The sequence below is a fragment of the Ambystoma mexicanum genome, chromosome 7q (genome assembly GCF_040938575.1).
Source record: "Ambystoma mexicanum isolate Mex_15411 chromosome 7q, UKY_AmexF1_1, whole genome shotgun sequence".
Taxonomy (NCBI): Eukaryota; Metazoa; Chordata; class Amphibia; order Caudata; family Ambystomatidae; genus Ambystoma; species Ambystoma mexicanum.
Window position 1 is genome coordinate 848,019,664 of NC_090941.1, and position 27,455 is coordinate 848,047,118.

At 45.1% G+C, this 27,455-nt stretch overlaps 1 protein-coding gene across 1 annotated transcript in view; it reads right to left on the minus strand.

The window, feature by feature from the left end:
- HEPHL1 (hephaestin like 1) overlaps window positions 1-27,455 on the minus strand; it is a 537,160-nt gene that overhangs the window by 177,055 nt on the left and 332,650 nt on the right. Inside the window, exon 11 of the mRNA XM_069639277.1 lies at window positions 26,278-26,490. Coding sequence (XP_069495378.1) covers window positions 26,278-26,490 — 213 coding nt within the window. The remainder of the gene's footprint in view (window positions 1-26,277; window positions 26,491-27,455) is intronic.

A 27,455-nucleotide genomic window follows, 5' to 3' on the forward strand; every position in this document is an offset into this window, starting at 1 on the left:
ACATATTATTCCCATGTGCAATCCTCCCAATCTAGGATAGATTATATTTGGACCTCCACAGGATTGGTGGGTAAAGTGAACAAAATAGAGCTGGGATCTATTTCATTGTCAGACCATGCCTCATCAACAATGACCATTACAATGGGGGAGATTGTGGGGGTGGGTGGGCAGCTGTGGAAGTGGTAGTTTACCACAGAACCTTTATACAATCAGGTCCAAGTAGAAATAATTGGGGATAAAATAGAACAATATTTCGCGACAATGAGGTGGATGATGGGTCTCCGGAAATGGTTTGGGACGCATTCAAGGTGGTATTGAGGGGACACCCGATAGCAATCAAGGCAGAGAGGGGCAAACAACGGCGAAGGTGGGAGGAAGAACTAGAGGTAAAGGTTAGGGATATACTAGGGGGAATGGCAAGAAACCCGAACACAAATTTAAGGAGGGCTCTGAGACACGTTCAGGGTCAACTAGAGACACTTCGAACTAAGAAGGCCGAGAAAGCATTGTTATACATAAAGCAGCAGTATTACGTGAAGTCCAATAAGGCGGATAGCTTTTGGTTAGGCAGTTGAGGGATAAGCAGTGCACTCAGATGATTATGAAACTTAGGAATGGCCAGGGGGAGGATAAAACTACAAATGTGGATATGGGAGAAATGTGTAGGGAATATGATCAGACCCTATATACATCTGATAACCGAGAGGGGGATAAACAGGAGGAGTATCTTGCTGGGTTATCGCTCCTGCGAACTGCTGAAGAGGAAAGGGAGTGATTAGAGGAAGATATTCGGGAGGAAGAGATAAGGAAGGCTATTAGAGCATTGCCAAGAAACAAAGCCCTGGGCCCGGATGGGTATACAGAGAGCTTTTACAAAAAATATCAGGATATCCTGCCCCCAAGGTTAACAAAACTCTTTAATACATTCAAAAAGAAGGGCTCCTTTACACCATCGATGAACGAGGCAAAAATGGTGGTGTTCCCGAAACAGGGTAAAGATCCTATGTCCCTATGCTCATACTGCCCAGTTTAACTGATGAGCCTAGATGCCAAATTATACACAAAGATTCTGGCGGACCGGATAACGCATTTACTAGCGGGACTAATAGGGCAGGACCAGTCCGGGTTTATAATAAAGCAGACGTATGACAACACCCACAGAGTATGCCATTTAATTGAAAAAACAGCCAAGCCCATAACCCTGCAATGCTGGTGTCACGTGACGCAGAAAAAGCCTTCAATAGGGTCAAATGGTCATTAAAGCTTGGTATAATGAAACATATGGGGTTCGAAAAGGGGTTTATTCAAATGGTTAGGGCTAACTACAAAACACAATCAATTTGTATAGTGGTTAACGGGTCAGTATCGCAGAGGGTGACATTGTAGAGGGGCACCAAGCAGGGGTGCCCATTGTCCCCACTGCTGTGTGCTATTTACACAGCCGCTCTCTGGATCCCAATCCAGGTTTTGATTAGTTGCAATTTTGGTGAAAACTCAGTGTAGATATTACAAATGATTTGTAAAAAAAACTCAAAAGTACTGTTGTTTTCCACCGATGATTTTATCCATCAAATCAAAGTTCATTTAAGAAAAATAGAAATTAGTCACTAATAGTATTTTAGTGAGGAAGAGTTTGCCACAAGTCACTCCATCAACAGACTAAGATTGTGCCAATGCATTTCGGAATGGAAATTCCTTCATCAGGGCAAGTCTGAACATTGTAAACACAACATATATATTCAAATGTTTGAAATCAACAGTGCAAAAAGTGTCATGGGAAATAAACATATGCAATCAAACTCATAGATATGAAAAATGTGAAAACATGACATAAATAGCAAGAGCATCAAGTTAAGTAGCGTTTGAAAATAACATAAAACACATACCCAGCGGTAATGTATGTAGAAGTAGAAGGTAGACCGGGAATTGAATAGGAAAAAATACAAGAAACCAATCAGTAAAAAGGTAAGTACTTGTATAGTATAGCCATAAGAAGGGAAAGTGGTCAATTACCTGAATTAGGTCAATGTAATGTAGCAAACCAAATACGAGCTGGAAACGTCAAAAACGAAACGCTACCCCGAATTTCAGCGAACTGTATCATTCAGAAGAGCAGTCTTTGTAAACATGAATGCATGTTGTTTAGAAGCCTTGGTGATTATAAGCGTAGCTGATCGCATCGTTCGTGGTAGAGCGTTGTAATAGGGCTTACCGTTACAGAGAGCGGAGCAAAGCAGTTCTCTCTGTGTCTGCCGATAGACTGACCTTGCCGCATCGGAGCGTTACCGGGCAACCATGCTATATACGACACGTGATCGCGGCTCCTCAAAGAGGGCGCGAGCTACGTGTCTAGGCTGCAATCTAGCCAGTAGGCTTGAATTAGATAGAAAAAAACATTTATGGGACCTTATAGGCTAATGGTTAAAAAACTAATCATATAAAAAATAAAACATTTTGGTTGCGAAAATCATGGAAAGAGAAGAAATACTTGAAACCAAAAATCACGGGTAATAAGATAAGAAGAATTGTTAATAATGAAAAAATATGGACAGAGCAGGTCTACAAAAAAGAATGGCAGCTATATGGATGTGTAATCAAAAACTCATGACAATATCTCACATTTTGTATCAAAAACATGTATACTTAAATGCTGCCAGTGGTGTCGTCATACAGACGGCACCTTGGGTCCTGGATAGAGATCCAGGTTATGCAGCATGCAAGTCAAACACAGAGAAAGTCGCAAATCACATATATATGTAAAATTAAAGAATAGTTACAAGTTCACAAACAATAGTGTCATGTAAGTCATGGTGTCACTAACACCTTAATGTCAATACAAACAGGTTCATCCAAACAGAGAAAGTAACATACAATTACAGAAAACAGTGAAAATGAATCTCCTCGTTTAGTCCATTAGGTACCAAACTGCCAAGTTTGTCTATCCAGTAAGTTTCTCTGCGATTCAGACGTTGGCATAAATCCTCATGAGGACCATTTTTGGTTAATACCTCCAAAATCACAAATCTTATCTGTGTCACATTATGTCCATTAGCCACCCAATGGCGTGTCACAGCTGAATTGGTGTTCGCATTACGGATACAGGACCGATGTTCAACCCACCTTAGTTTAGCTGTTCTTGTCGACTGTCCGACATAGAATTTACCACATGGGCATTTAATGCCATAAATGATGTTGCTGCTGTCACAAGTACCAAAAGTCTTAAGCAGAATCTTATGTCCTGTTCTCGGATGATTAATGGTGTTACCTTTGATAACAAAGTTACAGTTGACACAATGGAGGCAAGGGAATGTTCCTGTACATTGGGTTGTGGGTCCTTTCGCTGTTGGTTTAGTTTGTACCAGTTTGTCTCTGAAGTTCCTACTGCGTTGATATGCGAAAACAGGTTTTTCACTAAACAAATTCTGTACTCTAATGTCATTCTTAAAGATCTCCCAGTGCTTCATGATGGTTTTCTTAATTTTATTACTTTGAGTGGAAAACTTGGAAACGTATACTGGTGATTTCAATTCTCTCTTGTTCTTGGGGTTCTGTTCTGATAATAGAGTCTCTCGTGACAGGGCATTGACTTTGTCAGACGCTAAATCGAGTTCATTTTGCTTGTATCCACGGGCCAGAAATTTCTCCTTCATCTCCATCTGTTGCATTTTACAGTCTTCAGGATTACTCACTATCTTTTTAACCCGTAGTAACTCACTATATGGCAGGTATTTGAGCAGACTCGGCTTGGTATTCTCTGGTGACTTTTAGAGAGAAATCTCTGTTTATGTTCATTAATCCATTCCAATTCAAGTGCTTTAGTCAAAAGGCTCTCCAAGTTCTGTTGAATAGAGACGGTTGGGCCATGATCCAAAGTGGCATATGTGGTACGATCTTGGAGCTGTCTGGTACACTCGGCATCATAGTCAGTTGTATTCTGGATGACTAAGGCTCCCCCCTTGTCTGCTGGACGGATGGTGATGTTTTTGTCACTGAACAGGTCCCTGATTAATCTTATGTGGTTTGAGGTTCCTGTATGGAGGAGTTTTATAACTGATGCGTTCTTGGTCACGAGTTACCAACTTCTGGAAAATTTCAATGGATGGTACAGGGATTGGTGGAACAAATCCACTTTTAATTCTGAATTCATGGTAATCTGGCATCTTAGCTGGACTATCTTGTGTTTCCAATTCTTCAAAGAAGACTTTAAGTTTGAGCTTGCGAACAAACTTGTACAGTTCGATCTTTGTGTCAAACAAGGTGGTTCCGTAAGTGGGTACGAAACAGACCTTTTTGAAGAGTTTCTTCTTCAGACTTGTTCAGTCTCCTCTCAGATATGTTTATTACTAAGTTTTCTTTTGCTGCAGTCTGGTCTGAGGTTTGTTTTTTATGTTTCCTCTTCCCCCTGTGGGTTCTTTTCGGCAGGTGCCTAAAAAAGATGAAGCAGACGGTGCTTGAGCTGACGGGCTTATGATCTGTACTGGATTCTCTGTGGTTTGTACGGCTGTAGTCTCAGACTCTCTCTGGGCCTCTGAGTCAGAACTGTAAGTATTATCTGATGCGTATTTGAACAGTTTTTTAGGCGCTACTGGACCGTATCTGTCCATCCAGGTATATACTTCATCGTTAATGTAGTCATAAGTGTCACGTTTGAATTTTTTAACCTTCTTCTGCTCAAGTTCAGACTTGTAATCCTCAAGTTTCGTGTTAATTTCTAGTAGTATGGAATCGTATTCTTCCTTTCCAAGCGTACTAACCAGCTCCTTTTCTATCTCCTCAATTTCTGTGCTGAGGGTTGTCAAATTCTTTGATAATTCTTGGATGGTTAATAAGATGAGGTCCAATGAACACTTGTTTAGAATGGCCTCCCACCTGCGAACAAACTCCTTACTCTCCTTGCATGTGCCCAGAAGGAATTTATACTGGCTCTTCTACAATTCATTTCAGAAAACTTTTATTTTCAGTATAGCAACCAGTTTTATCTACAAACTGCAGGGACATCAATGGGAGCCACCCTGGCATCTTCATAGCCAAAAGCTTCAAGTACAAATTTGAGACTGATCATGTATTGAAAAAACAAGAATGGAACAAGGATATTTGGATATGGACAAGATATTTAGATGATATCTTTGGAGTTTGGAAGGGGACCAAAGAATCTTTTGGGACATTTTTTGAATATTTGAACAGCATTGACCAAAGGATACAGTTCACTAAGGAAATCTCGTATGACACCATAACTTTCCTAGATGTCCAAGTCAGAAAGCAAGCAAACAGTTACAGTACTTCACTGTTTCGGAAAATGACTGATCGCAATAATCTCTTACATCACCTGAGCTTTCACCACCCGAGTCTGCTCAAAAACCTGCCATATAGTGAGTTACTACGGGTTAAAAAGATAGTGAGTGATCCTGAAGACTGTAAAATGCAACAGATGGAGATGAAGGAGAAATTTCTGGCCCGTGGATACAAGCAAAATGAACTCGATTTAGCGTCTGACAAAGTCTATGCCCTGTCACGAGAGACTATTATCAGAACAGAACCCCAAGAACAAGAGAGAATTGAAATCACCAGTATACGTTTCCAAGTTTTCCACTCAAAGTAATAAAATTAAGAAAACCATCATGAAGCACTGGGAGATCTTTAAGAATGACAGAGTACAGAATTTGTTTAGTGAAAAACCTGTTTTCGCATATCAACGCAGTAGGAACTTAAGAGACGAACTGGTACAAACTAAACCAACAGCGAAAGGACCCACAACCCAACGTACTGGAACATTCCCTTGCCTCCATTGTGTCAACTGTAACTTTGTTATCAAAGGTAACACCATTAATCATCCGAGAACAGGACATAAGATTCTGCTTAAGACTTTTGGTACTTGTGACAGCAGCAACATCATTTATGGCATTAAATGCCCATGTGGTAAATTCTGTGTCGGACAGTCGACAAGAACAGCTAAACTAAGGCGGGGTGAACATCGGTCCTGTATCCGTAATGCGAACACCAATTCAGCTGTGGCCCGCCATTGGGTGGCTAATGGACATAATGTGACACATAAGATTTGTGATTTTGGAGGTACTAACCAAAAATAGTCCTCATGAGGATTTATGCCAACGTCTGAATCGCAGAGAAACTTACTGGATAGACAAACTTGGCAGTTTGGTACCTAATGGACTAAACGAGGAGATTAATTTTCACTGTTTTCTCTAATTGTATGTTATTTTCTCTGTTTGGATGAACCTGTTTGTATGGACATTAAGGTGTTAGTGACACCATGACTTACATGACACTATTGTTTATGTGAACTTGTAACTATTCTTTAATTTTACGTATATATGTGATTTGCGACTTTCTCTATGTGTTTGACTTGCATGCTGCATATCCTGGATCTCTATCCAGGACCCAAGGTGCCGTCTGTATGACGACACCACTGGCAGCATTTAAGTATACATGTTTTTGATACAAAATGTGAGATATTGTCATGAGTTTTTGATTACACATCCATATAGCTGCCATTCTTTTTTGTAAACCTGCTCTGTCCATCTTTTTTCATTATTAACAATTCTTCTCATCTTATTACCCGTGATTTTTGGTTTCAAGTATTTCTTCTCTTTCCATGATTTTCGCAACCAAAATGTTTTATTTTTTATAGGATTAGTTTTTTAACCATTAGCCTATAAAGTCCCATAAATGTTTTTTTCTATCTAATTCAAGCCTACTGGCTAGATTGCAGCCTAGACACGTAGCTCGCGCCCTCTTTGAGGAGCCGCGATCACGTGTCGTATATAGCATGGTTGCCCGGTAACGCTCCGATGCGGCGAGGTCAGTCTGCTATCGGCAGACACAGAGAGAACTGCTCCGCTCTCTGTAACGGTAAGCCCTATTACAACGCTCTACCACGAACGATGCGATCAGCTACGCTTATAATCACCAAGGCTTCTAAACAACATGCATTCATGTTTACAGAGACTGCTCTTCTGAATGATACAGTTCGCTGAAATTCGGGATAGCGTTTCGTTTTTGACGTTTCCATCTCGTATTTGGTTTGCTACATTACATTTACCTAATTCAGGTAATTGACCACTTTCCCTTCTTATGGCTATACTACACAAGTACTTACCTTTTTACTGATTGGTTTCTTGTATTTTTTCCTATTCAATTCCTGGTCTACCTTCTACTTCTACATACATTACCGCTGGGTATGTGTTTTATGTTATTTTCAAACGCTACTTAACTTGATGCTCTTGCTATTTATGTCATGTTTTCACATTTTTCATATCCATGGGTTTGATTGCATATGTTTATTTCCCATGACACTTTTTTCACTGTTGATTTCAAACATTTGGATATTTATATGTTGTGTTTACAATGTTCAGACCTGCTCTGATGAAGGAATTTCCATTCCGAAATGCATTGGCACAATCTTAGTCTCTTGATGGAGTGACTTGTGGCAAACTCTTCCTCACTAAAATACTATTAGTGACTACTTTCTATTTTTCTTAAATTAACTTTGATTTGATAGATAAAATCATTGTTGGAAAACAACAGTACTTTTGAGTTTTTTTTACAAATCATTTGTAATATCTACACTGAGTGTTCACCAAAATTGCAGCTAATCAAAACCCGGATTGGGATCCAGAGAGCAGCTGTATGACTGGGTATTGTACCTAGTCTCTTGCTTCTACTATTTACTTAGAGCCCCTATTGGTAAGGGTAAGGGAGACGACTTGGATTAAAGGGATAGGAATGATGGGAGAGGCACATAAGATGATAGCGTTTGCAGACGACATGTTGGTGGCAGTGGCAGATCCAGAGGAATCTAATGGAAGAGCTAGAAGTATACGGGACGGTGTCTGGGTCAAAAATTAATTGACATAAATCTGAAATATTGAATCTATCAGTAAACAACGATATGCTGGATAGATTGGCGTCCAGTACACAATTAAGGATATCGAAGGAGGGAATCACATACTTGGGCATAACCCTTACAAGATTAATAGAGCATATGTATCGGGCAAATTAACTACAACTCCTTCAGAAAATCAAAGCTGATCTTATGAAGTGGAATCCCCTCGCAATCTCATGGTGGGGGAGAATGTCAGGTGTTAGGATGGTAATATTACCGAGGTTGCTATATTATTTTCAACCGTTGCCCATTCGGATTCCAAAGATCTTCTTTTAGATCTCTTAATAGGACCATATCGTCATATATCTGGAGGCGTAAACACCCTAGGCTGGCTATGAACACATTAATGGCCCCAAAGAATCGAGGGGTGGGGTAGCATTCCCACACTTTCGAAGATATTTCGAGGCAGCACATCTAAGGGTTATAAAAGAATGGTTTGCATGATAGCCAACATACAATATGGGTTTGTCAGGACAGGGCATTGACAGGATCAGCCCTATCACGGCTTATGTGGCTGAGCAAAAAACATAGGTACCCCAAACACTAGGATTATTGATGTTCTGGGAGTGGGAGTAGAGGCCTGGGACTCGGCAGTAAAACAAGGGGCTCCGACAGATAACCCCTCTACATTTTATCTGATGTTCGGGAACCCGGACTTCCTACCGGGTATCGAAAAAAGGGTTTTTAAGATCTGGATTGAGGTGGGCTGTTTGAAGATACGGAATATGCACCAGGGACAGACGTTGAGGAACTTTGAGGAATGCACAAGTGACATGGGGCTGATAGAGAAAGATCAGTTTAATATAACCAATTAAAACACTGGCTAACCGGCCCAATTATAAAGGCTGCAGCAATAAGAGAACCAACTCAGTTTGAGGGGTATATCACAAACCATACGGGATACTTGAAGTTGTTAACAAATATCTATAGGTACTTAAGGGTCAATAGAACTATATGCAAAAATGGGGAAGTCATCACAGGTAGACAGTGTGAATATTTGTGGGCGGCTATCCCGAAGCTCACGCGTGCCATCCAGGTAGAGCAATGTGTCTCAAAGTGCTCTTAAAGTGGCATTATACATCTGAAAGGCTTCATACAATGTTCCCATTGGTATCAGATCAATATTGGAGGGGGATGTGATATGGTGAGGGATTGGGTGCACGTCTGGTGGGACTGCCCTGGTCTACAAAAATTCTGGACAGATGTGAAAGCACAGATGCAAAAGATGTTCCAGGGGAAAGAGCATCTGGGGGAAAGGGTGTGGATGTGTGGGGTGTGGGACTCAGGGTCGAAAGCATGCACAAAGGCTCAGAAACAGGGATTTATGACCCTCTTAATTGCAGCCTGGCTGGCGATCGCACACAATACTGGAAACAGCAGACGAGCCCCTCAACCCAGGACTGGCTACAGAAAGTTTGAAGCTTCGTCTCGTTGGAATGGGTGACGTACAACATTCAGGGGAATCAAGACATCTTCAAACAAGAATGGGGACTGAGTCTATCATACTTGCAAAGTGACTACATGCTCCAGTGGTGCTCACATAAAATTGACATACTATGAATGTAATGGTCCTAAGGATCCGGAAAGGACATGGCCCACTTCTGGTGAGGGGAGTGGGTGATGCAAAGAGTATTTCTGTAATGTCTACATTGTTGAAGCCAAAATAACATGTTAACAAAGAGCAGTTTAGAAGAATCAGGGAAACTGTTGAACTAAACTAAATAAGCTGACAAATAAGAGCATGGGATATAATTCCAATTCCCTGTCCCTGTCTTTCTCAGCTGTGAGGGTGTAGGAGTAAGACTCGGACACAATGGAAAGTATGTTGATTGGAAAAGACTTATTAATAACAAAAATAGGGGGAGTTGGGAGGAAATCCTAACTAACCCTACCTTTAAGAGCGGTGTGCCTGCCTCAACAACTAGCTAATGAAACTGTGTGTCAGAATGTCCAAAGTAAAGTGTGCCATCCTGTGTCCAAATCCTAACCTATCCCTCACAAGCTAAACTAAAGGTGAAAAAGGAAATATCTCTTGGCTGCAGGGGTGTTGCTAGGTCTGGAAAAGATCCAGGGCTAGGCTAATGTTGGGATTGACGGGACCCGGGGCTAGCTAGTCTTTTGGTTTTAGCACCCAAGCTTCTCTACGAGACTACATCCAAAAGACCAGGGGCTACAGCCCTCTAAGCCCCCTCCCACTCCTAGCAACGCCTCTCCTTGGCTGCAGCCCAGCCTTGTAGTTTAAAACTAAAAGTTCCAAAAGTTCCAAAAAGGTGTACAAAATCAAACAAAAGTTCCACAAGACTCAGGGTTGATTCCCTTTCCCCAGAGTCTTTCCAACTTTATCCAAAATGGCTTCTGGGCCTTGTAGTACAAACAAAACTTCCACGAGACTCGAGGGGTTGATCCCCTTTCCCCAGAGTCTTTCCAACTTGACCCAAAATGGCTTCAGGGCATCGTAGTTCAAAACAAAAGTTCCACAAGACTCAAGGGGCTGGCTCCTTTTCCCCAGGGTCCTTCCACCACTATTCAAGGTTGGCTCCGTATTTTTAAGGGTGAAGATGATCTTTATCTTTGCTTGGTAAGCCGGACTCCCAGGCCCTGCGATAAGTAAGGATGGCCTGGACACCTTTCCAAGCTGTCCTGTGGGTCCCAGACCCTTTTTGAGCAGACCCGGCTTCCAGGTACTCCGGCAAATAAAAATAGCCTAGTCCTCTCTCCCAAGCTGTGCTGAGGGTCCCTGACCCTTTCTCAGTACCTTCTCCTTGGACCACTCTCCTGCCAAGTAGGATACTCGACAATCTCGTTCTCACCATCCTCCCTCTCTGACTTCACTTCCACCCAGAGCTTGATTGTATATGCAAAGTTTGCATTTCTTCTTATTACTGCTCGGGATATGCTTTCCCAATATGGCTCCCAGACCTCCTTCACTTGGTTACTCTTGGTTACTCTGCCCTGGTGAAGATTCCTTCTGTGCTACGCTTGGGGTCTCACTCCCCTTCTGGGTCTCCCCAACCCTGGGATTAACCTCCCTAGTACCTCTGGTTGTGCGTGGATCTGCCAGGAGCTTCAGCGGCTTCTTTGGTTCACCAAATCCTTCCCCGTTCTTCCATGCCTCGCAGTTTGGCGGTGGTTTCTTTGCACTCCAGAGGCCTTGTCATGGATGGGAAATGTCCCTCTCATCTGGTTTGCCATTTGCCTTTCGGGCCTTCCGCTAGTACGTCTCTCCCGGACAACATCTGCTTCTCTGCTATGCCGGTCTGCACATACCTGGCCACTCCCACAGCCAATGCTGTGCCGAAAATGAAGATGTCATTGTTCTCTTCGCTGCCTGCTGTAGGGGAGGCATGGTATCACAAGTATGACACTGACACAATGGGTACATTTTGTAAAACCTTTATTGAAATGGTTTGGGTTGGAGAAATTCCTAGTCTGCCCTATAACTAAGATGGGAGTAGTCTCGACCATCAAAAAATAAATAACGAACTTCTAGTGGAATCTGTCAAATCAAAATGGCCTATGCTAACACCACCTAATGCCTGCCCTATCCCTTGTACAACAAAGTGCAAAAAAGAGAAATGTATGCAAATGGAAATATTAGTGTTCAAATGAATAACTGTGGTTATACCAGCTCTCCTCCGCACGTTAGACCTCACGGAATAAGACTGTCCCACTAGGCAGGATGACACACTGGCTCGGCTTCCAACACAATAAACAGCTCCTAGAACGTGGATGGAGGCTCATCTGGCCTTCCACGTTTAAGTCGCTTTTCTCGACTTCCAAAAATAAGATTTTAACCAAAAGGTTCACCTCTATCAGGCTCAGACCTTTCACCACAACAGTTCTCATAGGTCCCCCTCTGGTGGGCGCAGACCTCTCACGATAAAGTTCACCACAAACTTGAAGTGGGGGGGGGCTCCCTTCCCCAAGCTTACTTCACTTCGGGTCTCCCTCTGTCAGGCTTGGACCACTTTCGGATGTCAAAGACTTTCGAATGTGCGTGGCTTACTTTTCAGACGACTTTGACTCAAAATGAACAGTTCAACTTCTACTTTCACCTTATCTAGTAGTTAAACTTCTTTATATCACTTTTCGCTTTGTCACTTTGAACAATTCACCTTCCAGAGACTTTCGAGGGGCTACTTCCTTTCACCGGACCACTCCGTTACTTAGTATCGTTGAACTCGCAGCCATCTTTCACTTCAAAGTTAATTCACAGGTCTGCCTTTCCTCGCATCTCAAACATACACGTGCAGCCTTCCCTTGTGATACAATGTTGCTATTCCAAACACACACCGGTCTTTCAGGTCGCTTGGCAACTCACCGGCTGTGTGCGCCTCTTCTTTGCATTACGATATCAAATTCACAAGTCAAGGTTAGTACCACATGCTTGGCCTTACCTCCCCAACTCTGCCGTTCACGGGAGGGTCGCTGGCATCCTTGAAACACAACGCAGTTTTCACTTGCGGGATCTGGCCTTCTCTACGTGTCTCTGCGGCCTGTTGGAGGAAACGACCTCCAGTAGGGAACTCTGGGGTTTTCCGACCCGCTGCTCTCGTCCCATGGTCTGCCACTAATAGGTTTACCTTCATCCTGGAAGCTCTGCTTGTTCTCGTGTTCCGCCTTGCTTAGAGTGTGACTTTAGGATGTGCCTTTTATTTGTGTGAGGAGAGCTAATTGGTATCAGGTATATGCACTTAGAACTAAGTGCCTGACTTTGCCTGATCCGATTAGCGGGACCTGGCCAGTATGAGGTGTGAAAGTTAATGTTGTTACACACCCTCTTCCTCGGCCCAGTGTTTGTGTAAAAAGGGGGGGGGGGAGTTGGGACCTCAGAGCATCCTAAAACAAAGGATGGGTTGGATAAACAAAAAAGGGGGGAATACCGCATCTCACCGTCGTCTGTCACACCCCCACTCCACGAACACCCCTCACCCAGGTGATCCTCCAGCACTGGTCTACCCCCAGGAACTGGATCCAAAAGCGATGGCCGTGTCCTGGCCAACTGGATGACAAGTCCCCGAAGACTAACAGGTGAGACACCCTTTGATTTCTCACATACCCTTCCCCTAGGCAAGGTGGACAGGTTTGTTCTCCTCCATAGTCTGAGGGATTGTTTTGCTTTTCAGACTTGTGTAATGACTTGAGCACTTACCCTATTACACAGACCAGAAGTTCTTGGAATCAGGAGGGCAATAATGTACACTTAGACCATTAGATGGAAAATAATTGGCTCTTTACATGTCCTTTCTTCAAATTCCTTTGGCATACATATTGCTACAAAATAAATTAAACTGGTTATACATGAATAAATGGACAAAAATAAACATGTTGGGTATACATCACTGTTAGTGCAGTTGTAGGAGAAAGCTTAATCTCGGCCATGCCAACACTACCCAGTCCCAAGGCAGGTAGGCAGAGAGATTGCACATCAACTAACGGGGTCTGGAGCAGAGCATCCTCCCTCTCGGCGAAACTTCAACATCCGGGGTTCCAATTCTCCGTCTCCTCTCGGGATACCTCTCTTCTTAAGGGGGACAAATCCCTGACCCTCATAAGTTGCTGACTGTCCCTGGCCGAAGGACCGAGAGCAAGCATGGGAGGCAAGAGCGGAAAAATCCAGACAGTAGTGGAAGAAACCCAGCACCACTTATCAATGCACCTGATATCTCGGCTCGTCCTTGAGTGAACAATGCGAAAACTGTTCTCCATAATAAGCTCATCTGCTTCACACTAAAATATCGCAACCGCTGCAGAAATTATGTCTGCCTTCTAACTGAGCTCACAGAAATGTAGACTTTCATTGTGGTTTGGAAGTGAATGTCCAAAATGGCTGTGCACCGGCCATTTTCGACGCACATGCAATACAGGGATCTGGAGACAAGTGGAAATTCTATCCAGGGACTCTCGCATTTCCACAAAGTTTCTTTTCTGCTATGCTGGCTGTATGTTAGCCTTGGTTTCCTTTGAGTAGCCTATGAACTGGGATCAAGGGTTTGTGATACCCATTATGTCTCTATGAGGGTCTGTTTCCACCCATTCCCATACCAGGGGGGTCTGGGAATAGAAATCTGATTGCCACCAATCTTGTGGTGTAAATTCTCTGGGTGGAGAAAGAGGTTCTTGAAGAAGGGTGGATCATTCTGGAAAGTCTCTCTCTATGATAACCTCTTCCGAAAGCCCAGGGATAATGGCCAATGACACTAGGCGGATTTCCCCTCTGATATTATTGTACACTGGTATTCGGGGTAGATCTCGTTATCTCCATGTACACAGGTTACTCTAACCATGGCTGCATGTTCTAAATCTGCCAGAGTGACCAAATCAGCTCTTATAGCCGTTTGTTTACTGCTAGAATAAATTAATGCTTTCACCATGTTCCCCATTTACCAACGCTCTCTCATATGTAAACTCAAGTGAGGGTTAGCATAAACATATGCTAAAGGCTTCTAAATCTTAATCTTGTTCTTCCCATTCCTCTCCTCTTAGGCATCCTATTTCCATAGGCGGCTCCTTTTGATTTTTGGGACAATGTCGGGCCAATTGACTAGTCTCCCTACATGAGAAGCAGACTGGTGGTGATGGTTTAATCCCTCTGGGTTCTTCTCTCCTTAGCTCTTCCTTACCCTTAATATTGTTTTTTCTATTCCTAACCTCTCTTTCGGGATCCACTCTCGGGTTTTAGAGAGTCCTCCTCATTCTAATGTCAGGTTTTGAGAGCGGTAGGTTGGTTTTTGATCTTTTACGTCTTCATTTTTATGTAAGGAATGGAAATGATTTAGTGCATCTGAATGATTTTGGCCAGTCTCAATAGCCATGCTAAGAGTGAGCCGATTTAATTGCAATATGGCTTTCTGTAGAAAAGGAGGTAACAAGTTGGTAAACTGTTCTAAAATAATAATTTCTACTACTCCCTCCAGAGTTTTATTGCCGACCCAGAGGCAAACTGTTTTTAATTCTTTCCCCTACTTCTCACTGGGGTTTAATCTAATGGACCTTAGTTTTTGTCGATACAAATTACTGCTCTGTCTTACTCTTTTAAGGAGTGTCATGCTCCCTCTTGGAAGATATGGAATCGCTGGAGGTTCCATTGATAAGCTCATTACGTATTTTGCCGTTCTCTACTGAATGGTCTAGTTTATTTCCAAGATGGCCGCCACAAGTATAGCCTGCCTCTTTTTTGATTCCCGGTGTGTTGCAACCTTCGGTCCATGTAGGTAGACACTAGTTTTTTTCTGCTTCAGGAGCCAACGCTCCCTGCTCTTTGCTGCCTTTTAGCAATCCTTGTCTGTCACAGCGTTTCTCCTGTTCGTCATGTTTTCCACTCTTTGCCTTTTCACAGTCTCATCTGTGTCCTCCCGTCTTTCAGGGTTATTTCTTTTCCCTCTCTTTGCTGCATACCTGTTCTGTGTCTCTCCCTGGCATCCTTGGCTCCTGCCTCCCTTTTTCCCTGTTTTCTCCTACCTTTGTTGACTTTGTTTCTTGTCACCAGAGCCTGACTTTCGATCTCCTCGGCATTCGGCTGTTTACCTGTGGTTGCTCTCCGTCTCAACTTCCCGTTGGGACTCCCTGGTCCAGTCATGTTCTACTTCCTTTTGGACCTGTATCCTGAGGACCTTGTTGTTCTTATCTGCATAAGGAAAACTTTTCTGTGGCTCCTTCCGCTCTACTTTCGAAGAAGCTTACCGTGTCCACCAGACTCCAGCTACTCATCAATACTATTGGAACTACACAGGTTTTTTTGCCAGGAGGCTTTTTCCCTGTTTGGGGGTTGCTCCCTGGGAATCCTTGTTGTCAGGTGCTTCACAACCCGACAACTTGGCCTCTAGAGAAGCTCGTCCTTACTTACACAAAAAGAAAAAGGATAAGAAAGGAGGAGATAAGAAGAACAGGAGACGACGAAAGAGACCCGCAAGAGAGCTTAATGGAGGAACAGGTGAGGAGGAAAGGAGGGAAGAGAATTCAGATTCTGATAGAGTCCTCCTTTGATGGATATGAAAGTAGCTCCCAAGGCTAGATTAATTAACTGAAATGCAGTCTGTAGCTCACCTTTCAATAGAGGTCGCAAGTAACATTTCTTTAAGTTTTCTCCACATCCCAGCTGTTCAGCTAATCGCTCAAAATGCTGAAATAAACTCCTAGGTCTTCTCCTTCCTGGTAGGGTTGTAATATCACTTGAGGTAATAGGAGTCTGGCTTGTAATTTGAATAATTTTGTTACATTTTCTTGAAGGCAGGCTTCGGCCAGAATCTGATGGCTGGCTAGCTGGGCCATGACTGCTTCAATATAGACCATATTTTCAGGAGGAGCAAGGGTTCCCTCTGTTGGGAGAGCAAAAGGGTCTCAACCTCTTCAGAGAAGGTTTCTAAGTCATCTGACCCTTCCAAGTTTGATTTTGATGAAAGGGGTTTAGCCCCAAGAAAAAAAGGTTTGGGAAAAGGTGGGTTTAAGGCACTCGGTCGAATGAATATATGGGTGGGTCTTATAGACTATTCGGTCCCACTGTTCTATTTGAAAATGGGTTATCAGTAGAGTGTCTAATAGCACCTGGGTTTTGAAAAAGAAATCCTGTTGGCTAACTGGGATTTGAAGTTGGGCGAAAAAAGTCTCCTTAATGTTGGATATTCGATCAGAATCAAGCAGTTCAATAATCCTATCCTGCCATTCTAGTGAGATGACAATTACTAACTTGGGATCTCAACTTTTATCAATTGAGTCAGATCCCAATCCTGACACCATATGTAGGGGAGGCATGGTATCACAAGTATGTCAAATTGAAATATATATATATATTTTTTTTTTATTTATTTGAAATTAATTGCATAGCAATTTTTACAAAAAGACAAACATTTAAGGTTAAAGTCCATGGTCCCCCGTTTTCCTTATTTTTTCTGGTAATCATTTTGTTCACAGACCCACGGGTCCCGTCCCAAGGTAGACTTCTAGTCTGTGGTTTCCTTACAGATGTTGCTGGGTAAATTTTCCCAATGAAGTGGACTACTGCAATCACCCATGACATGGAAATGCCACTCATCAATGCAATCCATCAAGTGTTTCTAAGGATCGAAAAAGAGGTGTCAGAAGTTGGTAACGCTCTGCAGCCAAACCAGGGCAATTAATCATCACATGTTTGATGGATTCATTTTCTGACTCGTCCTTGCAGAATCTACAGCCAGGTGATAGGTTCGTACCTCTTATAGGCAGGATTTCATTGGTTGGAATTAAATTGAGGCGGATTCTCAAGAGCGTGTCCCTGAATCGCCGATCCGGAAACTTAAGAAGGTACGGCATCAGCTCATTTAGCTTCTGGGGAGAATATGGTATCTTTCCAACCAATTTGGAGGCACTAGCTTTATCCAAGGTTCGGATCCAGTCAGCATGGAACAATTTGTCTTTTACCCGCATAGGGTTTGTAATAAGGTCGTCTTCCGAACAGCAGAGGTCTGCCAAGAATTTTTTTCAGATGACACACCCAGTTTGACAAGCTTACAGATGAATTGATCTTGATTTCTTTCTTATTAGGTTCAACACCCTTGGACAGCTGGGTAACCTCGTTTTTCAATATAAAGATAGCCTTTTCCAATCCACTACTGCTTCCAGGGATGACAATGATAGTTCTCTGCGCAGGACATCAATCTGCACTGGAAGGTTTAATGTCTTTTTCCAGATGATTGATTCCAAGCACCCCAGATCTCTACTGGGATGCCCAAAATTCCATCTGAGCTGTATGTTAGGGACGGGACTATCTTCCCCTTATAGTATGTTATAGCTGCCACCAAAGAGAATCGTCCAAATTTTGCATCCATGATTTTAACTTGGCTCGCCAGTTTTTTATCTTTAGTTTTCAGATCTTCTAGAAATTGGGTCTCTACCAAGCTATCATTTGTGATAATGCCCAAATATTTAAAGGTAACCACTTTTTCAATCGGATTCGAATCCACTTGCCATGTAAACTGATCGGTCTTCTGGATCCCTCGTTTAAATTGTATGATTTTGGTCTTAGTTTTGTTAATTTCGAGGTGGTTCAAGACAGTGTATCTCTGAAGACTATCCAACTGCCTTTGTAGGCCGATTCTTGTTTGGTCTATTAAAATAAGATCGTCCAGCATAGACCATATGGGTCACTTTTCCTCCGCCTATTACGGGAGGGAATGATCTCAGATTTGGCTCAAAGTGGTGGATATCCGAGGTGAAAAAGTTGTACACTGCCGGTGCCAATGGGCAGCCCCGTTTCACCCCCCAATGTGTCGGGATTTGTGTTGTCAAAAGCCCCGCTTGGTTCAGCCGGACCTGGATTTTGGTCTACGTATGAAGCGCTTTTAAGGGGCCTAATATGGTTTCTGGGCATCCCAGGACTTCTAACTTCGTCCAGAGGAGTTGACGATCAACTCTGTCGAAGGCTTGGACGAGGTCCACAAATGCTATGAAGGTCACTTTTTTTTGAGTGTGCCTTGTGTTTAAAGATGCTTAAGATCATTATATTTACTGAGATTCCCATAGTTTTGACGAATCCCGTCTGGAAGGGATCGATTGCGTTGATGCTGGTTGTCCAGGCAACACATTTTTCCAAGAGGAAAGTTCCAAAAACTTTGCCTATTACATCCAATAACGCTATCGGTCTGAAGTTCTTCTGGTCAGATTTGTCCCCTTTTTTAAAAATAGGGACTATCACTGTTAGCTTCCAAGAAGCTGGAACTGTTTTTGCTTTCGAAATGTCATAGAAAATAGCGTGGATGAAGGCTGACCATTCCTTTGGATGTTCTTTTAGGATTGCATTTGTCAATCCGTCCGGGCCAGGTGCCCTTCAGGTGTTAAGCTTTTTTATTTTCTCCTTAATTTCAGGTGGACCATATTCAAAATTCCAAGTTGCAGTTGTTTCCAATGGTTCTCCAGATCTACTATGCTGGTATGGGTCCTCAAACAGGGACACAAAGTGAGATGTCCAGGCTCTCTCGTTTACACTATTTGTCTCTGATTTTGTCTTTGCGGCACCTTTAACCAGCGCCCAGAATTCTTGAGATTTTTTTTGTTGCTAAGTTTCTTAACATTTGTTCTGCATCTTGTTGTAGTAACATGTGTTTGTGCTGTTTTATTCATGCTTTATAGGCTTTAATGAAGTGCACCGCGTTGAGTTTAAACTCCATGTTGGATGATTTTGTGGCCTGCCGTTTAATGTGCCTCATAGCCCTTTTTTTCCTCATGTACTACTAGATCAAAAGTGTGACATCGCGTGATGGTAGTTTTGTTACCAAGATAGCCACACCTAAATGGGAGCAAAAGCGGTCTATACTCCGGGGTTTTTATAGGAACCCTAGCAGTGTTTTGTACTTCATAGTACTTTTTAGTGATTGCTGTTATATCATCGGGGTTAAGCGAAAACCCTTTATTGAAATGGTTGGGGTTGGAGAAACTCCTAGTCTGCCCTATAACTAAGATGGTATTAGTCTCGACCATCAAATAATACATAATGTAGTCCCAATGGAGTTTGTCAAAATGACCTATGCTAACGATACCCAATTCCTGCCCCATCTCTTGTTCAAAAGAGTGTAAAAAGGAGAAATGTATGCAGAAGGAAAGATCAGTGTTCAAGTGAATAATGTGGTTGTATCAGCTGTCCTCCCCACGTTATACCTCACTGAGTAAGGCTGCCCCTTGTAGGCAAGATGACACACTCTGGCTAGGCTTCCAACACAATAAACAGTTCCTAGAATGTTTAAGTCTCTTTTCTCGACTTCCAAAAATAATGTTTTAACCAAAATGTTCACAAAGGTCCCGCTCTGTCGAGCTCAGACCTCTCACAATAAAGTTAACCACAAACTTGCAAGGGGGTGTTCCCTTCCCCAAACTTACTTCACTTCGGGTCTCCCTCTGTTGAGCTAGGACCACTTTGGGATGTTGAATGTGGATGGCTTACTTTTCAGACCACTGCAGGGCCACTTCGACTCAAAATGCACAGTTCAACTTCTACTTTCCCCTTCTCTAGGAGTTAAACTTCTTTACATCACTTTTGCTGTATATTCGCTTTCTCGCTTCGAATAATTCACCTTTCACAGAGACTTTGAGTGGGCTACTTCCTTTCGTTGGACCACTCCATTACTTATTATTGCTGAACTCGCAGCCGTCTTTCACTTCAAGTTCATTCACAGGTCTGCCTTTCCATGCATCTCATTCACACGTGTGCAGCCTTGCGTTGTGATAAAATGTTGCTATTTCAAACACACACCGGTCTTTCAGGTCGCCTGCCAACTCAATGGCTGTGCGCGTCTCTTCTTTGCTTTACGATTTCCAATTCACAAGTCAAGGTTCGTACGTACCACAGGCTTGGCCTCGCCTCTCCAACTCTGCTGTTTACCAGGGAGGGTTGCTGGCGTCCTTGAAACAAAATGCAGTCTTCACTTGCAGGATCTGGCCTTCTCCACGGGTCTCTCGCGGGCTGTCGTAGGTAATGACCTCCAGTAGGGAACTTTTGGGTTTTCCGACCTGCTGTTCTCGTCCTTTGGTCCGAAATTATGGTCTTTGCTTTTTCAAATATTTGAGCTATTATGAACATGATTTTAGTTTTGTTTTCATTCAAACACTGTTGCAAATTTCACATCCGAGTCATTTTAATAATTTACTTAGCTGTATTTGTTAGGCTATAGCTTAAGAAACGTATATGGAATTTGAAGAAGGGCATGAAATAATTTGATGTAGTAGATGTTTTCTGAACAATGTGATGTTTGAAGGATATTCAAAAAAATTGCTTATGCTACTACTGCTTGTTGCGATTATTATATAATTTGCAACCATGTTTCATTGATTTGTAATTTGACGGTATTAAAACTTACATAAAATAATGAATAAGGAAGTTACTTACCTGTAACTGTTGTTCTCCACCCTGGGTCTGGCATGGATTCACATGCTCATGAATATTCCCCGTCGCTGAGGTGGAAGTCCGATGGCACCTTGGGCATGAAGGAGGGGTGCGTCCTCAGCACCACCCTTGTGTCATGAAAAGTCAAGTATGGAGGCTTGCAAGATAGGGCCTGGATCTCTCCCACTCGTCGTGCGGAGGTGATGGCCACGAGGAACGCTATCTTCCATGACAGGAACTTCAAAGGCGCCGAATTCATAGGCTCGAATGGGGCCCCCATGAGCCTGGTCAGCACCACATTAAGCTCCCACGCTGGGGCAGGTGCCTTCACCGGCGGGAACGATCGGAATAGTCCCTTCATAAATTCCTTCACCAGGCGATGAGACCACAAGGACGCCCGTTCCGTAGTCCTGGTATATCGGGAGATGGCAGCCAGATGTATTTTGATGGAGACGTGAGCCAGTCCAGCTTTGGCCAGCGACAGTAGGTACGGCAGTACTTGAGGGGCCGTAATCCACAGAGTGTTAATCTTCTGTGCACGGCACCAGACAGAGAACCTCTTCCACTTATGACCGTAACACTTAAGAGTTGAGGACGCCCTGGCTTTTGCAAGAACCTCTCTGCAGTCAGCCGGGATATCGTACCCTTCAAACTCTAGTGCTGCAGGAGCCAGGCCTGCAAGTTCAGCGACTGTGGGTCGTGATGGAGAATGGCGCCTCCTTCTCTGGAGAGAAGATCTGCGTCCGCCGGCAGCTTGACTAGTGGGGACGTTGACAAATTTAGAAGGTCCGGGAACCAGATCTGCCTCGGCCACGCCGGTGCGACGACGATCATTCTGCACCTGGACTTCTTGAGCTGGTTCATGAGGCGCAACAGCAACGGAGGCAAAGCAGGTGAGCACGGGTACCCCACCATAGGATCGCCCGACGGAACTCCTCGAAGCAGCCCGTCGCCTGAAACCAGCGGGCGTCGAGGAACTCCTGTAGCGGACGCATCCAAAGTCTGCAAAGGGGTACAAGATAGATGCATGAGGACATCATCCCGAGGAGGGACTTGATGGACCTCACCCTGGACACGTCCGTGGCCAGCAGGCGCCGCACCTTGCCCAGGATGGTCTTCGTCCTCTCCTCTGACGGGGAGGCCAATTGCCCCACTGCCCCTTCGCTCCCAGAAACAGTGCTACTTGCGACGGAACCAGGTGGGATTTGGGGTAGCCGGACGGTCCTCGCTGTGTGTTCGACGGCGAGTTCTCTTGTCCTTGCCCGGATTAGCCAGTCGTCCAGGTAGGGGTAGACGTGGTTCCCCTGCAGGCGCAGCCGCGCCGCCACTGGTGCCAGGCACTTGGTGAATACCCTGGGTGCCGACTTTAATCCGAACGGTAGGGCTCTGAATTGGTAGTGGCGTCCCTGAACCACGAACCTGAGAAACTTCCTGTGCCCTTTTAGAATGGGGATGTGGAAGTATGCATCCTCAAGGTCCAACGACGATAGGAAGTCGCCCTCCTCCAGCTGTCCCAGCGCATGCTGGAGGGTGACCATCCTGAATTTCTGCGCCTTGATGCATTTGTTTAACCGACGCAGGTCCAGGATGGGGCGCCAACCGCCCGTCTTCTTTCTGACGAGGAAGTACCTTGAGTACACTCGGAGCCCCGGAGACTCCTGGGGACGAGCTCAATGGCACCTTGAGCATCGCCCTTACCTCCAACAGCAGTTGAGGGACGTGATTCTCCTTCCTGGCCACGGGAGGAATGCAAGGGCACTTCTTTTGGAATTCCAGCAAGTGCCCGTTGGCCAGGGTGTCCAGCACCCAACGGTCGGTGGAGATGGACTCCCACATGCTGACAAACTCGTCAGCCGGCCTCCCACCGGGGTGCTTCGATGGGGGCCCGACGACACGGCCGGGTCAGTCTTGCTTGGAGGCGGCCTTGCCGCCGACGGCGGGATCCCCCTTGCTTGCCATGACCTCTGTAGGCCTCCTGGCGGTATGTGGAAGAGCCACCGCTGGATCCTTTGGAGGCACCCTGTCTGCCTCCGGAGCTCCGAAAGGGCCGTCGTTGTTTAAGTACCCCTAAGGCCCGGGCCGTCTCCGAGTCAGTCTTGATGGCCTGGAGAGACTCGTCCACCGCCTTACCAAAAAGGTTGTTGCCGTCGAACGGCATATCCAACACTCTGGTCTGGACGCCCTGGCGATAGTGTCGCCTTGAGCCATCCTCATCGTCGGAGGCAAACTCCGTTGCCCAGTTGGCGAAATCCGGTATCGGCAATGTTCGTTGCCACCGTTATGGCGTGATCCAACGCCACCTCGCCTTCCTGCAGAATTTGTAGGGCCTCCGCCCTCTTGTCGTCAGGTAGGAAGTCTAGCATGGGAGCTACCTTGAACCAGAGCTCCCTGTCGTAGCGGGCCACGATCGCTAAGGTATTGGCCGCCTTAATCGTCGTCGCCGCCGCCGCCGAGATGACTCGTCGTCCCATGGAGTCCAACTTCTTGCCCTCGCTGTCCGGCGGGGAAGTGGAAGTTGAAGCCGCCGCACCCGCTGCCTTCTTCTTAGCTGCTGCCGAGACGACAGAGTCCGGCGTGGGCTGGGCCCTGAGGCACAAGGGGGTGGCATCAGGGACTCGGTACTTCTTCTCGTACCCGTCGCACTTGGCTGGTGTCGTGGAATGGTTCTTGAGGACAGCAAGCCCCTCGTCCCAGATGTCGTCGATCAAATGCACAGCGAGGACCGTCTTCCTCTTGGCCTCTCGTCGTTGGTAAAGAAACCCTTCCTTTTTTTGTTCTTCAGGGCAGAGCTGGAAGAGCTCGGATGCCCTGGTTATCATGGCGTGAAAGGAGCCAATTTCGTTGGCTGGAGAAGCCCGAGGGGCGGCGGGGGGATGACGGGATGTCCGCTGTGTCATCGCCGCCGTGGTCGTCCGTTCCCGTCGCTGTATCCGTCGCCGTATCCTCTCTAGGGTCCGGCAAGGGGGATGAGGGGTCCACAGGCCTCGCGGGCACGAAGGGCAGAGAGGGGTGGACTCTCCTCCGCTTGTTCAGAGGGTTTCCCGACGGGCCTGGTTCTGGATCCTCTGTCGGGGTCCGTGGTAATCTCGTCCTTATCTCGGTACATAAGGATTGGATCGACAAGAAAATGGCCGCCTAACTATCCTGGGGCTCGGGTAATGGATGCGACGGACTGGATGGCCGCTCCACTGGGCCCTCTTCGTCGCCATCGTCGATATCTTCGATCACGTCAGCGGGGACCATCCCCTGGGATCGAACCTTCTCGAACCTCTCGTTGAGGCCTATGAACCTCTCATTGAGGCCCTTCTCGGTTTCCACCAGCTCGTCCTCAGAGGCTGATTCCGAGTCTGTAATGGCCACCGCCCTCCCCCCCTCTTTTTCCGCCGGGGACTTCACAGGGGTCTTAACGATGGGCTGGAAAGAGGATTCCCTCCACGGTGGCAGGGATACTCTGGGCCCAGAGGCCGTTTCCACTGGCGTAGTCTCAGCTGACTTCGCCAGGGTCGCAGCGACCACTTCAATAGAGGCCTTTGCCGGCTGGATCAAAGCCCTCACCACCTTAGGTGCGTCCTGGGCCTTCGCCTTGGGGGGAGGGTCAGCACCTCGCTCCCCCTTCGAGATCGACCGGGGCCGCACCAGCAGCTTACCCGGGTTCTCTGACTTTCTCTTCCCCGAACCAGAGCGCTGGCTCATGGTTGAACGTGCCGGGGAAGTCGCGCCCTGCTTGGCAGCCGAAGAGCCCGACCTTTCGGCGCTCCCGGTGCCCGCGGACTCGCAGTGCTTGGCCTTCTGTTGGGCCCCCGTCGCCGGGGCGCCCCCCCAGGACTTAGAAGCCCGCTCAGACTTTTTCTTCGCCTTCTCACCTGCTGTGCCCTTCTCCAGGCCAGGCGGCGAGGTGGGAACGACGATCTTGTTTGGTCCGTTCCGAAAGGTTCTTGCAGAACGCACAGTCATTCTCCACGTGCGTCTTGTCCTCATGAAGGCAGTAGAGACATTGCAAATGCTCGTCCTCCTTGAAAACGTTTTGTAATCCGCAGCACCTGAACAGCTAGGATCCGGGCGTCGAGCTTCCCTTGTCCTGGGCCATGTCCGTTGAGGTAGGCCGAGATCTTCCGGAATCCTCCAAGAAGCGTAAACTCGACGAAAACTTCACCCTTGAGGGGCATAGAAGAATTCCGAAACGGGTCCACGTTATCGGAAGTAGAAACGGTGGAGCTTGAGGCTCGATTAAACCGAAAAAATGAGAAAATCTCCTGAAAAAGCACAAAAACACAGCAAAAACTCGAGAGCTAAAGCACGAGGACTCCCAACACTTGAGCGTGCGGTAAAAATCTGAGGATGGCTGCCAGAGGCGGGCCTTAGGGAGAGGGCAGTCATTGGCTGGGGGCAGTATGACCCAGAGATCAGTGATTGGTTACTACTAAGAAAGACAGATCAGAAACGAAACTGATACTGATTTTTTCTTTACCGAGGATTCCCAGCCTGACGACGGGGAATATTCATGAGCATGTGAATCCATGCAAGACCCCATGCTGGAGAAATGATTAGTTATGGACTTTATTTAACAGGTGCTGCAGCCCCTTTTCTGTCTTGTCCAGTAATAAAAGATTACCAGCACAGATTAAACATGTAATATGGAAAGATTAATGTGTGGGTGTAAATAGGCCACAGAGTGGAACAAGGATGCATCTTTTTCTAAACCATATGATATTCCAATTTGCCTAATGGCCGTCCCCAAGGAATTCAATCAGTCTCACTATTGTATTTTCATGTTACAGCATTATCATATTTAAAAGACCTTCCTGAATACCTGGGCTCTTCATTTAAGGCCAAGGTGTACCATGATTTCCATGGTCAAATCTGCTGTCTAGTCCAGAAAGGTCACACACAATTGGTGTGTGTTCTTCAAAAGGGCCTCTTATCAGAAAAGGAAACGTCAGAGTATTTGCCCTACCTAATATACCAGAGCTAACCCTGTTTTTCAGTTAGGATAATATTTGAAAATCATCAACCCATTGTGTTAGTTCAGTCAATAAGGTCCTCGGAAAATTTTCAGCTGGTCGTCCAAGAGTGCAATCAAGCAATAACTTTTCGGATTGGCCAGCTCTCTTTTTACACATCACGATCCATGTGGTTTGCCGCCAGGATTCCTTTTTTCTTGCAAATAACTTATACATAGCATGACCTGGAACATAAGGAGGGGATCTGGGGATTCTCCCATATACCTCCTTCAGGCAGCACTTCACATGGTATGTGGGCATGCTTGATCTCAAAAGACCCCCAGATTTCTACCAGATTATTGAACATTATGGCTTTAGAATGAAACCACTTAAATCTCTCATCGATTTTGGGAAGCTGATAATCTCACCCAATTTCTAAGTACAAATGGTGTGCATTATGGATTTAACATCAATAAAATAAAGACATATAATACAGTGATAAGCAGACTATGATTTTTCTTGTCCAGCTGCTATATTACAGGACTATTGACGTCAACCGGTTAAAATTTGGTTTTAGTCAAACTTACCCACTTCATCCGGATGCATCAATGCGGTTAACGAAGAATGAGGAAACAAATTTAATGTATCTCTCGTCATCCCTCCCATGTGAATGGTGTTTCCTTGAAAGTAAATTCCATGCATGTCAACTTCTGTGCCAAGGCCAATCACATGCCAAGAAACATTGTCATTCAGGCACATCTCCAGACCAGGCAAGTTTCCAAACATATACCCATTCACAGCTACCAAAAAAGGAAAAAAGAGACAATATTTTAGTTTATGCTCACAAACTCATTGGCTGTCCTAGTTACAAGGCAATTCGAAGAGAAGGCATGTTGAAGACAGTCCGAATAATGACAAGTCAAGCATGAGTGTTAAATGAAGGGGAACAAAAAAAGATCTCAAGAATGTTAATACAGAATGGAAAATGTTAGGGAGAATTCTCACTTATTGCTAATTCCCCTTACCTAAAGAGTCCCCCAGCAGCTTTGCTGGATTTGAAGGGTTTGTTTCTTTTTACCTGCTAAGAGTGAGACTCTTTTTCCCACTCTTAGGCATCTTTGCTATGTGTGTTGTAGGCTATTTTTGTGTTTAATGCCTATGGGATCTTTTCTGTCACCCCTAGGAACCAACTTTATGCACATGTGTTACACCACACCCTCCGTGCAGTGACACAGGGGTGTCGTAGCGACCCCCGAACATAGACTCCATACCCTGGGACTGACTACTGTCCCCCAGGGCATGTAAAGTCCCCATTGACTTTACTAGTCGATCTCTATGAACTAAACCAGTACACCCCATCTTAATATGGAAGTACTGGAAGGGGTTAATAGTTTTTCCCCTATGTTCATTTTCGAGAGGGTACCTTAAAGTCCCCCTCTACAAAGTTTCTGGCTGGTGGCAGTGTTTACTACCTTTGATATTCGACCGCAAATATTTCCCTATGGGATTTTGCCATTGTTTAAGGCTAACACTTTTACTGACAACCTCTAACATACCGCCAGTTTATTTTCTTATTAACTTTACTCTGGTAGGTTTTATTTGCCAGAACTTTGATATAATTTCTTTCTCGTGTCTTACTCTAAACTCCTAACCCAGGTCGGGGATCCTTTGTTCGCTCTTTTGGTGGGCTTCTGCCAAGAAGCCCTCCTTTTGGCGCCTCTGAGTCTGGGGTGGGTCTGTTTGGGAGGGGGAGTAGAACCCCTGG